Source organism: Dermacentor silvarum, chromosome 3 (assembly GCF_013339745.2).
Source record: "Dermacentor silvarum isolate Dsil-2018 chromosome 3, BIME_Dsil_1.4, whole genome shotgun sequence".
Classification (NCBI taxonomy): Eukaryota; Metazoa; Arthropoda; class Arachnida; order Ixodida; family Ixodidae; genus Dermacentor; species Dermacentor silvarum.
Genome location: NC_051156.1, coordinates 126,366,303 through 126,381,587, shown reverse-complemented (window position 1 = coordinate 126,381,587; position 15,285 = coordinate 126,366,303). Strand labels below are relative to the sequence as shown.

Genomic DNA, 15,285 nt, shown 5'->3' with positions numbered 1-15,285 from the left:
GTGTGTGTGTGTGTGTGTGTGTGTGTGTGTGTGTGTGTGTGTGTGTGTGTGTGTGTGTGTGTGTGTGTGTGTGTGTGTGTGCGTGTGTGCGTGTGTGCGTGTGTGTGTGCGTGTGTGTGTGTGTGCGTGTGCGTGTGCGTGTGCGTGTGCGTGTGCGTGTGTGTGTGTGTGTGTGTGTGTGTGTGTGTGTGTGTGTGTGTTTGTGACGTACTGCGCGAAGCCTTCTTTTCGCACGTGTCGGCAGCGCACCGGATGCTATCGATGGTGCTGATAGTACAACTGCCTCGACCGCTGCGAAAGGGGTCGTACAGCTGCTCGGGAAATGCACAAACAGCTGCGCGGGAAATGCACCAGCAAAGCTACGAGTGCGCTTCCTGCTATTAAGTGGATGGATAAACAGACACTGATGCTCTCGCCAGTCTCTTATCGTGCGCTATGAAACTTCCGTGTCGGCCTTACGTCATTTTCCTGCACTTCATGAAGACAGCCATGTCATATTGCTAAGTGTTTAGAATTGAGAAGTTTCACTATGCAACAAGGCCCGCGCCGTGCAAAGTTCTGAGTCAACAAGACGACACCACCATCAGTACAGCACTGGATCTCAGGCGATGGCTTGATATGATGTATTACTGAAAATCCTCAATGTCCCATTGGACTTCGCCGATACCTCGAAGCGAAAAGCTTTACGGCTGCCTACCACCTCGTACCTCGCATCATAAAGTGAGTGCCGGACGTCACAGTTTGATGGATTTTCCCCAGTGTACGTATCGTTGACGGAAGACCAGGGGAGCAGTCTTATCTCTCAGAAGCGCAGTCTGTCTCCGCTCCTTGTTACAGCATCGCATGCATTGATCTTCCTCGTCACTACTGCAAGCCGGTGGCACTTCGCTATGCCGCCTATTTCTGGACGTTCAAGAGGCCCCGAAACGATGACGACACCTCCCCAGGACAGCTGCTGGGGTATACCAGTGGTGGCTATGTTTGCGACATTCCTCCTTTGTATGACACAGTCCAGCACGGGCTACTTGTACGTGCTCTTCATGGAAACATTTCAGGTCAATCGCGAGATGGCTTCCTGGCCAGAGAGCATCATCTTGCTCACACAGCACCTCGGTGGTAAGGGAAGAAATCTTTTCTTGTGTTGCTCCTTGCTTAGAAGCCACTGTTTTCTTGATAAGAACGCCGGGAGACGTGTCTCGTGCTTTCACTCAAATTAACGGCTGACTAAGAAAGAAGACTTGTTACAGGTGCTGTATATTGAATATGTGCGAAGTAATAGACAGTTTTAGAACAGAGTTCGTCGCTATATGTACAGTCGCGATCAAAAGTTTGGGGACCACGGCACCACCAAAATATTAAAATATATTCAAGCGCAGCTTCGCGGCGTGAAATTGGTGTAGTACATTGTATTGGTCAAACACGCGCGCGTACACGTGCGCTCCTGATTTCAGCCGGAATGCCCAGGCTGCGAAACAAAAATTAAAAATCGTGGCACCTTTGGTCCCCAAACATTTGATCGCGACTTTACGTTAAACGCAAGCACCTTGTCAGGGCCTTACGGTGTGCGCCCACCTTCAATACTTTCTTAAACACACGGAAACGTAAAGGTAGGAAAGACAACAGAATACAGTGCACCATCTGGTGCCTCGTGCCAAACATATGCAAAGATGAATAATTAGGCGCCAGCCTGTTGTTTCTATGCCAGCGCGTGTCGTTAGGCCTACGGACGCACGAATTGCCAAATTACCCACTTTAAATATAAAAGATCCGGCATGCAGCACTGGAGCAAGCGCCCTCGCCAACCTGTGTCTCAGGGCCAGTTTGGCCATCCAGCAGACCGCTCGTTGCTGCCGGGGTGTTTCTACCGGCTGCTCGATGCCTCCAGTAAGCCTCGCCGCAATATATATATATATATATATATATATATATATATATATATATATTGGTATGTGGAAGTCACATATAAAGATGCATTTGCACGATTTGCAAGGGAGACAACCATGCACAAACAAGATGGCTGTCGAGACTGAGTCCACCTTTACACGTCAAATCGTCTTATTTGGTCTGGCGCCGCTCTTGGCTGCGCCGTAACATAACCCCCACCTGTAAAGGCGCCGTCTCGGCGCTGACTAGAAGGCACGATAACCCGCGCCAAAGTAAGGCTACAGCCGGGACACATGTACAGCGTCAGTGGTTACCGATCATCACGCCCTTTAAACTCGCGTTCAGTAAATGAAAAATTCCTCTCGGTGGGTAACAGGAGGCGGCTGGCCTATGCAGTTGCGCACTCTTCGTTACGCTGCCATTGAACGAGTACAGCCCCAATTCCATGGCCACTGGCATCCGTGGGAAGTCAAGTGGAAGACGATGGATCATAATGAGTCAGTAATGGGGGAGCCGTTAGCAAGCCTACGAGGGCGGTGAAGGCTTTGGTCTGAGCAAGGCCTCATGGGAAAGCAACGTACTTCTTAAGTAAGTCGGTGAGTGGGCGAGCGGTGTTGGCGAAATTCTTGATGAAACGACGGAAGTAGGAGCATAGTCCAACAAATCTTCTTACGCCTGCAGTAGAAGACGGACCAGGAAAGTTCTGGACAGCGCGAAACTTGTCAGGGTCGGATCGAACGCCTGCAGCACAGTACAGCACAGCAGTACGTCTGCGGTGGGACATAGCACATACACGCCGTAAAGAACAGATGTAAACGACATTACAGTGACGTACGTAGTGGCTTGAGGCGACAGGAGGACGTCCTCGGGAGAGCATAACCCTGGTGTGTCACTGGCGGACTATAACAGCCGTGGGGCAGCTCAAGTTGATGACACTAGACGCGCAGTCAAAGAGGGCTGAATGGGACGATAAAAAGTCTAAGCCGAGTATAACGTCGTAGGGACATTGTTCCAAAACGGTAAACAATACAGTGGTTAGGCGCCCCGCGATGCCAATGCGAGCAGTGCACATACCCAGCACGGTAGGCGTTCCTCCGTCGGCGACGCTGAGGGTGCGTGATGCAGCGGGTGTGCGATCTTTGTTCAGGCGTCGGCGCAATTGGCCGCTCATCGCGGATATGTGTGCGCCAGTGTCAATGAGTGCTGGGACACTGACGCCATCGACTACAACGTCCATCTAGTTCTGTTTGGTCGGCAAATTGATCAGGGGGTATTGCGGTCGAGTCGTCAATGCAGCGTCACCTCCGGGAGCTACATCGCTTAGTTTTCAAGAGACCGGCGTCGAGGCTGCATCAGGGACGGTGGACGACGAGTCTGCGGCGATGGGGACGATGGTCGACGTGCTGTTGGCGAACGGGACTGGTGACGTCGGAATGACGATGAGGGACTGTTCCAAGGGCACAAGCGTCAATGTTTGGCTGTTCCGGTTGAAATTGCGGCTGGTAACGACGCTGGCTTTGTGCGGGGCGATAACTGGCGAATGGCGGTCGTCGAGGGAAGGAACCAGTGTGGTTATTACAATGGCAAGCAATGTGGCCGATACGCTGGCAGGAAAAACATACAGTGAGAGAGACGATACATAAACAAGATGGCTGTCCTGATCGAGTCCACATTTACACGTCAAATCGTCTTCTGACTGCCGTCACCCTTGGTTGCTCCGTAACAGTATAGACGAGGTCGCAGAATACCCCTGTGACCTCGTTCGTCCCTACTACTATGAACAATTGGTGAAGGTGCAGGGTACCCCACCAGTCATGAAACTTGGTCGTAACACTTTGGCCTCAGTGCTCATGATTGCCGGAAAACCCATCTCCACTCCCAGAAACCTCGTGGCCTTCTGTCCCGTGCTCTGCTTTATCACGGCAGCGGGGTTCGCCATTTTAGCGAAAGAAAACCAAATGACGTGCAGTATAAGCTCACCTCCTACGAAAGAATGAACATCCGCAACAAATGGAACAATTCTATCAAGCTAAACAGCGTCATTTTCAATCCCAGTGATGTTTGAAGTGCGAAGAGTCATCAGATGAGGGAAGAGTCATCAAAGATGAGGGAAAGGGTTTGCACGGGGTTTCGGAAGCTGCTACTTGTACATCCTTGCTACTGATTCTTGTACCAGTGGATCACGCAGAATTATGGCAAAATTCATAAAACGTTAATTTGTACGTGGTCTTCACCATTGGTCGGTCATCTATGCTAATAAGGTGTGCAATATGACGATTACTTCTTACGAACACTTTTAGCTAAGAACATTTTCTTCCACCTTCCCGAGTATTTCTTCCATTCTTCGTGGTTCAATTCCGAAATGTATTATTCGTATTGCCTGAGTTATTGGACGCAAGTGAGCAAGGATGCGCGGTAACTCTTAAACTGAGACAACTAAATTAGCTCTGGCAGTGCAGTAAAGCGATTATTTCTGAGCACTGTCATCTGCGGGCGTAAAAACACACGATCAGGGCTCTTCTTTCTTTTATTGCGATAGCAATTATATGGACACTTCAAGCTGATTTCTGCCGTCGTCGTCGCTGTCGTCGTCGCCGTCGCCGTGAGGTTCCATATAAAGTCCAAGGGCGATAAAATCGATGCCGCGCGCCGTATACTGTGTGTACGAGTGGAAGCGCGCGAGGGAGGCGTGCTTTCACGGAGAACGAACGCATGGCGGAGAGCAAACGGGACGTCTTCTGCCGCGCGAAAGGCTGTGGGAGGATGAAAGGGAGGGGGGCGACATTGTGCTGCGGTACCAACTGCGTATCCTGCGACTGGGCGCAAGGGGAACTAGCGAATCAAGCTCGCACGCGAAAGGAGGAAAGCGGGAAGGCATCGCGGGAGACAGAGGGTGCGGCTTCTACTCTGCCAGCAACAGCCTACTTGTACATTGCGCGGCTGCGGGTGGTCGCGCGCACCGTGTCTTGAAAGCGATCTGCACACGGCTCCTACCTTTGTATGCGCGGTGCTTTTGCCACTCAGTTTCCGTTGAACGATAGACCGCACGAACTTTCGCTGGCTGCTGCAGCCGCGCTTCCTAACGCCAGCGTTTTGACAGCGGTTACCTGCGGTCATCGAGTGTGATCTATTCATGTTTGTTTGTGCACGCTGACACCATGCTTGTTAATTCAGTTAGTAAGTGAATGTGTACAAGTTTACACAGCCGATAAAACTACTATCCTTACTCCATGTAGCTCTCTACTAATTTGCTGTCGCAATTGATGCTTCGCCTTTCGGGCGAAACTGCGACTTTTTTGCAAACCGTTGTGGTCTTTGCCTCAGGATTTGTGGTCACTGTGCTCCACAGCAGACTCCCCATCTTCTACGTGACACTCACGTCGGCTTCCCTCTGCTGCGCTGGCCTCCTGGGCGCCGCATTCGCACCAGACATGAAATGGATGAGCGTCACGCTCGGCGCAATCTACGGTGAGTAGGATCCAGAATTCCCCCCCCCCCCCCTTTCTCCCGTCCCCAACTTGTCTTATAGCTTACAGAACACCAAAAAGTACGACGTGAAATAAGTGCTAATCTCACTGCCTGTCTACGTTTTTTGTGTGTGTGTGTGTGTTCACTTTACCCAAGTACGTAGAGGCTTGATATGAGAGACGGATAGAATGGGGGGGGGGGGGGGAGCTTTGGACGAGTCGAAAGGGTTTCATGAAATACATATAAATTCTTGACTTTTATGTGCCAAAACGATGGTAGGATTATGGCGTGATGGCTACGGTAGGTGGCGTCACGACGACGGTGGTATGACACAGCAGGGCCGGTATTTTGTAGCGTTGCCTTTAATGTCATAATTGCTTTTCGCGCTTATCGCGCTTTGTCAGTGGTCGGAGCGACGGTCCGCTCGCATTATCCACGGGATCAGCCGGCCGTGAGCGGTGGATGATAAGCCTAGAGTATAATAAGTCATAATGCCTTGCTACAAAATCGCGGCCCTGGAATGATGGTGATGTAACGACCATGATGGCATTACGACGGCGGTATGACAACGATGCAATGACGACGATGGCATGACAACGGCGGCATAATCACGATTGAATGCTGACAGCCTGTTACGATGCAAAAACGGAAGAAATGACGTCATGGACCGACGAAGGTGGTATGAGAACGACAGCGTGACGACAGTGGGATGACAGTTGCGAAATAATGACGATGGCATAACGACTAGAGCGTTACGGCAATAGCATGAGGGCAATGGGATGACGACGAGTGTATGGCGATGACTGTATGACGACAATGACGTGACAACGATGGCGGACATGACGGCAATCGGATGATGAAACTGGACAGACGACGATGGAACGAACGCCGACGACAGCATCACGAAGATGGTATCGCAATGACGGCGACTGCATGACGACCACATAATGATGGCGATGGCATGAACACGGTAGCTTAGTCACGATTAAATGACGACAGCGATGATTTCGATGGAACGGCGAATAAGGAATGACGTCGATAAAACGATGAAGCCGGTCTGAGGAGGCCGGCATGACGATTACGAGATGACGTTTTTCAAGTGATCACTATGGTATAACGACGACAGCGGGACGACAACGGCTTGAGGACAATGGCATGGACGAAAGGTGCACGATGAAGCTAAAATAGCGACGATTGAACGGCCACGACGGTATTACGGCCCAAGCTAGTAGGGAACTTAGGTCACTGGGCCTGCATAAAAGGCTAGATAGATGGACTCAAAGTGCCTGAAGTAGGTAAAGAATGTCAATCGCGTATAAAAATTAAGGTTCGGCATTTACAGCGCAAGCGAACATGCAATAATGTTATATCTGCGTTAGCGTTCTTGTGTTGTCTATAACCGTGTTGCAGGCTATTAGAAGTCCTCGTCGATAATGAATGATCAATATATGCTCTTTTCACAATGTCTCTGAAGATTATCTGTCTTATCAAGAATGATGTAGCCCAGCCAGCTCTCCTAATCTGACATCTTACGCTTTCGGACTTCGCCATTCGCACGCATTCTACATCGACAGCTGTAAATGCAGACTTGAGCATTCCGTAAGGTATGTGCGCAGCTACCCTATAATGTTAGAGCAGCGATGAGGTGGAAAAGTGCAATACACAGAGATCTTTTTGTCAGAATGCCACGTAACGACGCGAAACCTCGTTAGTGCAGAACAGATCGCTGCGAGGAAATCAAGGAAGGCTGAAGCATAGACGGATGGCTGAGCCGTAATAATTGCGAACGAGAAGGCTAAACATTCAGCTGCACAACGCATGCACGAGGGAGCACCAGAAGTCAAGAGGATAAGCGATGTAATGAAGGTTGAATATAAGTCAGGCAGACAGGTATGTCGCATAGCTCTCGCTGCATATAAAATGCGATCACCAAGCGTTCACCAAGAGGTATTGTTTGAAAGCAAAGCTTTGTTTGCCTGTTCCTCCCACTTTTTGGGTGCTGGTTGCCGCTATCTTGCACGATTGGCCAGTACCGGATACACTTCCAGCCGGCACCAGATATAGAGCAAAATGAGGCAGCTCGGGGTGGCAGGTGATCTATATACGGAATCGCGAAAGCGAGCCCCTGCAAAAAGCACGCCGTCCTCATGATGCCGTCATTGTCCTGCAGCGTCATCTTCATTTTATCGCATTCATTCAATTGTGATAATTTTTTCCGCTGTCATAACATCATGATTGGTTCACCCTGTTCACTCCTTTGTCGTCATTGCCTTGTCATTTCGCCCTCATCACACCATCGTTGTCGCACCGTCGTGTTCATTTCGTCGTTGTCACTATGTCAGCTTTTTGCTCGAACAAAAAAATACACCACCAACTACTGCAATCAGCCACTTCATTCCGTCATCGTCATTCTATCACCATTGTTTCGTCATCGTCATGACGTGAGGATCATACAGTCGTCGTCCTTCCATAGTCATCCTACCCTCGTCGTCATGCCCTCGTTGTTATACAGTCGCCATGCCTTCGGGGTTATACTGTCGTTCTAACATTCTAACAACATAATTCTGCCATGGTCATTTCATCTTCGTCATCCATTCTCGTCAAGCCGCCGTTGTCACGCCGTCATCGTCATACAGTCATCGTCATGGCTGCGTCGTCACCTCATTGCCTTCATTGCGTCGTCATCATTCCAGCATTGTCACCCTAGTGCCGTCATGCCGTGGTCATCCCACCGTCCGAGTGATACCGCCGTCACCTTGATTTCCAGCATCGTTATTCCATTGTCGTCACGCCATCTTAGTCGTATCCGCCATCATCGTTCGAGCGTCGTCATTTTTTTTCCGTCATGTCATCATCGTCATGCGTGGTATCGCCGGGTTATAGAGCGACTTGTTTATTCTGAGTCAGGCGTTTCCCGGGTAAAAATCTGCCCAACTTAGTCGCGGTCTCCAAGACGTTTTTGTCGAGCGAGGAAGAAAGGGCGCACCGGGAGCCTTTCCTGCTCTCTGGTTCTTGCGAGCCGGCGAGGCGCTTCTTGAAGGCGTTGCCGTCGCGTGCTGCGGAACAATTTGGAGATGGCTTAGCTCGTTCTCCGAAAAATGTACAGCATTTCAGTTTATATAAGGTCGTCGGGCAACCGTTGTGCAGCCTTTCTGTTCAGCAGTTATTACAGCATGCGGAATTTTCGCTCGGCAGCACAAACATGGGACGTGCATCGTCAGCCGCTTTGTGTGTACGTGTTGTCATCGTATCTGTTTTGGCTGTATCCGTTTTCACTCGACGAAGTGTAAACTGCAATACGACCATGCATGGTCGTGCCGAATGTTCGGGATCTGTCGTGAAGAAGAAGCATGGGCTAATTATTATTATTATTTGGTATGTACGCATATACACAGACGGGCGCGAAGGAAATAGGGAGGGAGCAAGCTGACAACTGCCACCGAGAGGGGCACAACGCCTGCCTACTCTTCAGGAGGAGGGAATAGATGAAATGGAAATGTGAGGACAGAAAAAATGAAATAAAGAAATGACGGAGACACAGACAGAACATAGCAAAAACACAAGTAATGTCTATAAACGGGAGGCCAAGTCAGTATCCTTCAGAAATGCTAGCAGGGCTCGATGGGCCTGGTCATGGGCTAATGCTTCAATAAAACCAGGCGTGGGACATCGTGCTGCATGCTCGAGCAATGCGCTATATAGAGGAAACAGGTATATATATATAAGCCAGCAATGTACCATTGCTTCGGATGTTCGCGCAGTACGCTGCCGGCAGCTCGATAAGTATACGATTCACACTGCACAGTATGCTGTTATTACTACCCAAAAGGTATTTTATTCGGTGGGCGGAAACCACGTTCAACAAATGCAAAGTATCTACAGATAACAATTTGAATGCTGATCAGTTAAGAGAGCGAAAAGAAAGAGAGAAGGCAGCGATGTTAACCAGAAAAGTGTCTTGTTGACTACCCCACAGTGAGGAAATGAAAGAGGAGAGTGTATAGAAGGGAGAGAGAGAGATAAAAAAGCGGTGAAAGGTGTGCACATGCATGGACAGCACTACGCAGTCAAACGCACTCGCACGCCAGTCGTTTTCAGAAAGCGCCAAAGTGCCGTCACTGCCTTCTGGGCTGAAGGTCGGTGGGGATTGTTTTCTATTATATAGTATCTGTTCGCTCAGGCGATGATCATCTGGCCGCCTGAAATGTGTGTCCCTTGCCGAAGTGAACAACAGAACTTATTCCGTAGCAGAACGGTACGGCATAGTCGCTTATGTTCTTTATTTCCTCATTGCAGCTAACCCACAGCTTAGAACTACAGTGAGAATGTTTCAGTAAGGTCACACTCGTGTAGCGAATACTTAGAAATACACAGTTGAACTCCGAGCCACACTCTAGTCTCAAAAACGCGCGCACACATCGCGCTGAGTGCTCCGTCCGCCACAAAGCCAGCAGACATTCCGGCCATGTCGACTTACACCACTTCAGTGCGTCTGGCAGCACCGTTTCCCGCATAAAAGGCACCACATCATACCACGTAGACCTCGCGAACGCGAAAACTAACACTAAACAGTGCCGCCGAGTGTATAGCTGGCATACAGCACGGAGCACTGGTCCAAGACAAGCGTGCCCACTGTTCATAGATGGTGACACTGCCTATGGAATGTGCCCGCACTCGTGAAAAAAATATATGTACTTGCATACGATCGCTAAACAAGAACAGCTTTGCAAACACCACTTAGAGAGACAGAAAGGTCTTTTTTTTTATTTAAACGTCAGGTTTGCTACATACCTGCATGGGAAAGACAGGGGGTAGCGAAGAATAGGGATGAAAAGAGAAGAAAGAAATAGAGAGAGCACACTCAGTAGAGAATACACATCACGTTTCGCGCACAAAGTTCTGATGTATAACACTACAGACATTTAACATCAAGTTGTCAGTCACTCAGTAGAGAATACACATTCACAATTTCTGCAGATACCTATGAATTTTCAGTCTGATGTATAAACACTACAGACGATCGCCAAGACAGTACATCACAATTTCTGCAGATAACTTATGCAGATTTTCACCTTATATGTCGACTTGAGATAGTGCAACAAGGCTTTCGTGGCTTATATAGATGTATGCTGTGCCATCGACGCATACGGCCATGGTCCAATTCTTCATTTCAGAAAGACAAGCGCACACCGCGACACAACCTGCGCTGTCAAACGTTGAGCACCGAGGAGGGATCCGATACTTGACCAACTCATCTGCAGTGCACTGCGACATACGGTGCTCGGTGAACCCGCTCAGCTATGCAGATATCGCACTCGACAGCGCCGCGAATATCACCGTATATTTTCTTATTTGTGTGAAATTATTGTGAGCATATGGTAAAGTGGCAACAACGGTAACAGAATATTTCAGGTGCTGCCTGTCGGTAGTTCGTTGCGAAGCGCCGTGAGCTTCGAGCTACGAAGGTAAGGGGAGAAGGCCTAGCGACGATGTCGGCGACCCCGAGCGATCAGTGGTGGTGATCAAGGCTGCCGGCGATAGGACACAGCGACCGCTCTTCTGTCGTTGACTGACCAAGTCGCTGTACGGCTGCCGCAGAAATTCAGGACTCATCCTCTGCCGTCGCGAGCATAACAGCCATCGAACGGCGGCCCGCGAACGACAAACGGCGCGCGGCAAGCTACCGTGGACGCGCCTGTACACCGCGAGCCGGCTCGGACACGTACGGCTTCGTTTACGCACGCTGCCGCATAACAGCCGCTTTTTCATTTCGGTGCGAAATTAGGCAAGAACATTTTCGAGCAATCTCATCAGTATGTAATTTGCAAACGCTAGCGGTCGTTTTGTGAAGCGCCATCCATCCGCAACTGCTTAGAAGCGAGAGCTGTTAGAGAGGCTTAAGTCATCGACGCGTCCATGCTAATTAGTGGTCGCTAGTTGAAACGCGTGTTTATATATTGCGGTTTTATATTAACAGGTACGTGTGCTGTTAACGTGCCTATTAGCTCACTCTATTGTTACAAGTATTATGTTGAGATTTAATGCTTAATTTCGTTGACAAGAGGCGCTCCTACTGGCACCGACTAGTGGTGAAAACTTCATGGGTATATATAGAGCAACGCAGATGTCGTTAGTGTGCACTACAAGCAGTGTGTGTATGTTGGTTTAGTTGTATGTGGAGTATGTGATGATTGAGGTGCCATGATGTGTGATTCAGTTGTTCGTAGGAGTATTGAGGTGCCATGACGTGATTTCCGTTGTCTCGCACTAAAAAAAAAGGGGGACAAAAAATAGGCTCGAAAAAAAAGAGAAAATTTTTTTGCTTTTTTTGTTTTTGAGCGCCATCTATCGGTTTATGCAGTAACTACTGTGTTTAGTGATCTAAGCCTTTTCTGAAATGTGGTAATCAAGAATGCACCACAAATGCAGTAATCATGCATGGAATGGGACGCACGTAAGCAGGCTGGATGGGTGAGCGGAAGAATAGAAAGAAACAATGATAAAGAGGTGCATCTTTGGTGACTTTATCAGCAGCAGAGTAAGTGTCCTACGCGATAAAGGCAGGTAGCTTTAGTAAACATTAGCGGTTAATGCGAAAAAAAAATCTTGATGAGATTAAGTGGGTCACAGTTTCAAGAAGCCAACCTAATGAGTCAAATATGGAAATAAATGTTTGGGGCTCTGCGCTGTTTGTATTGGCAAAGCCAGGGACTCGGCATGCGCTTCAAATGGACCTTGAGTGAGCTTATCCACGTTCGTCTGATATCATTGTCCCTTGTCTCTGTAAGCTGGGCACTAAAGTAAGATGTGCGATTCAGACTCCACGGCGCCGCCGTTTCGCAACCTGGTCTTGCAGTCTGGCCATTGCAAAAGACTATAATTGTGCACGCAATTTTTTTCTCAAAGCCGATGATAGAGAATTTTGAGATGCCGCGGTAGACATTATGGCGCTGTATACCACGTGTTCCAGCTAACGTTAGCCAAGCTAGCTGTTCAACCCCCGAGCAGCTGCGACCAACCGGCTGGTCACAAGTCGCAGCGATTGGTGAGATGTTTTGGACACTCCCATAAAGTAAAAAAGAAAAAAAGGAAGCATCGGTAAAATTGCACGGAAAGCTATTTCGCGGTTTGTTTTTGTTGAGAAGGTCGTTGGCAAATGTCTGCCATTTAACAAATACGGAAAACTTCAACAAAACAGAGGGGAGCCGTGGATTGCGAAAGCGGCATGTACCATCGGCACCGACACGCGAACAAGTCAGATAAAAAGTCGTAGGTAAGATTCGGTTCTGTGATTTCAATGCATTTGTTGACACGATACACTGCTAATCAAGCGACTTTTATTCCTTCATGTTGGCTTCGGGAACTGTTAGTGCGTACTTTTGCGTGCCTTTCGGTTATTTACACGCGCTCCGAGTTGTAAATACTACGAGGTGTCCCTCACGAGAAGACATGGCCTTCGGATGTCGTACCAATTTTCTGGCGTGTTGTGTACATGCTACTCGCGATATACCAAAACGCCACAGTTTTAGCGCGGTATGCTTTTACGACGGAGCAATTCAAAGAATGCGCAACTACGGCCACATTCCTTTTGGAGGAGATGTGACATGACAGCATAGTACCCGACGTTTCAACGGCGCGCTATGCGCCCCGCCATTCTCGCAGTCTGTTGTATCGGCTTTCACACGCAGTTTTCCCGGTGAATTAAGAGCTTCATTGCAAGAGAGAGAAGAAGGAGAACGCAAACTTTATTATCAAATCAATCAGATTTGAGTCCGGCGTCTGGGCACCCGCCGCCACCGCGGTTCCGGAAGAGACCTTGTCTCGAAGCGGCTTCCTCGGCTCGCTGGATGGCCCAGAGTTGTGTACTGTCAGCTTCGAGCTGAGCAGTGCGGTCTTCCAACGCGAGCGGAGGCTGACGGTGGAAGAGACGGAGGTGTCGGCACTGCTCGAATCGTTTGTTATGTCCTGACATTCCCACAACATGTGATGGAGTGTGGTAACCTCGCCACAGGATGTGCATCTGTTTGTAGTGTACATGTCTGGATACATGGCGTGCATGACTCTGGGGTTTATGTAAGAATCGGGTTGTAATTGCCTGTAGTGTACTGCTTGCGCCCTGTCTAACCTAGCGTGAGGGAATGGGTATACGCGTCTCTGTAACAGGTAGTGTGTCGTGATGTCGTGGAACCTGGTCAAATGATCCTCCCACGCCCAGACGTTTGCTGTACCCCGCGGGGGCTCTTCCTCCGATGATCCTCGGTGAGTGAGGCCTCGAGCAACGCGGTGAGCCGCTTCGTTGGGGGTGCTTAGTCCAGTGTGTGCCGGGATCCATAGCAAGTGCCTTCGGTTGTCGACGTCGGCCCCTCCCTGGTATATGGGACGTCGCTTGAGTATGCGGGCGCATACCGCCTCTTGCGATATGCGCCCATTTGCAACATTGCGAATTGCCGTTTGCGAATCGCAGATCACGTATGTAGCCTTGGTTTGTGTGAGGGCCAGTGCTATGGCTGCTTCCTCTGCCGCTTCGGCATATGCCGTGTTCACGGTGACGCTCGTGAGGTGGTTACCTCGGTGGCTAGTAACAGCCGCCACGAAACTCTTCCTGTCTCGATAATCGGCTGCGTCGGTGAAGTACTGCCTCTTTGTCGTTGGAGTAACCTTGGTTCATGTGTTGCGCCCTGGCTTTACGTCTCCCCATGTGTTGTTGGGGGTAAATGTCGCGAGGCAATGGGGGAACGTATAGTTGCTCGCGTATGGTTCTTGGAATTTCCACTTTGATGCCGTGCAGCGAGTGGTATGTGATGCCGAGCTTTTCGAGCACGTGCCTGCCCGGGCGGGTCTTGGATAGGCGCTCGAGTTGGGACACTTGTTGCGCCTCCACGAGTGCCTCGAGCGTGTTGTGCGAGCGTAGTTCTAGGAGCTTGGTGGTGGTCACTCCGGGTGCAAGTCCCAACGGACATTTGTACGCCTTGCGTATGAGGGCGTTGAGCTTGTTTCTTTCCGCAACCGTCCAGTTGTGAAACGCTGCCGTGTACGTTATTTGAGAAATGACGAAGGCTTGTATCAGTCGTATGACTTTGCCTTCGCGCATGCCCGCGTGTTAGTTGGTGATGCGTCGGATGAGCTGCATAGTGCTGGTGGCGTTTGCCGTTATCTTGTGAAGTGCTTCACCATTGCCACCCTTGTGTTCAATCATCATTCCTAGTACCCCGGATCTTGTCTACCATGGGGATGGGTAGGCCGTTTGATGCCGTTAGTTGGATCTCTTCCTTTTCCGGGGGGGGGGGGGGGGGGGGCGTGTAGCCTTTAGGTGGGCGCCCATTTCTCACCGGTCTATATAGCGACGTATTTTTTGGCCGAGCAGGCGAGTCCCGTGCCCACCAGGTAGTTTTCCACGCACTGGATGGCCTGCTGTAAACGTTGCTCGATCGCTCCGTCGCTGCCCGTTGCCGTCCAGAAAGTAGTATCATCCGCGTATAGCGTGTGGTGATCCCGCCAACACCAAAATGCATGTGTGTGATCTTAGTGTTGGCGGGATCTATCAGGTACCACGTGCCACGCGTGGTGAGATCTGCCACGTGCCACGCGTGGTGAGTTGACTGTCCATCTCCGCGCATTTCTCTTCCCATTGTTGTTGTTGCAGGGTAAGCGCGTGCTTTTATATTTCTTTGTTGAGCTGCGCTATCCGTTTACGCAGTCTCCATATTGTGTCTTTGTTGTTGCCATCGGTGGTGCAGGTGGGTTTTGGCTTTCCACATGTGCAGTAACCGGGAGTCTATTGTACCGAGCCCAGCTTTCGACGGGATCGTTTGCGTCACGCGCTCGATGTCCCGCCGCAGTTGATCGGTCCATTGGTTTATGTCTTTGATGTCTGCCACCTGTTGCTTGTCACGATGTTTGCGTAGTTGATTCCAGTTGGTGATCTTCATTTGG

General features: G+C 49.8%; 1 protein-coding gene across 1 annotated transcript in view; it reads left to right on the top strand.

The window, feature by feature from the left end:
- The first annotated feature begins 403 nt into the window (after positions 1-403).
- Positions 404-15,285, top strand: part of LOC125944341 (uncharacterized) — a 32,916-nt gene continuing 18,034 nt past the window's right edge. The window contains exons 1-2 of the mRNA XM_049664730.1: positions 404-1,116; positions 5,209-5,352. Coding sequence (XP_049520687.1) covers positions 891-1,116; positions 5,209-5,352 — 370 coding nt within the window. The 5' untranslated portion in view covers positions 404-890. The remainder of the gene's footprint in view (positions 1,117-5,208; positions 5,353-15,285) is intronic.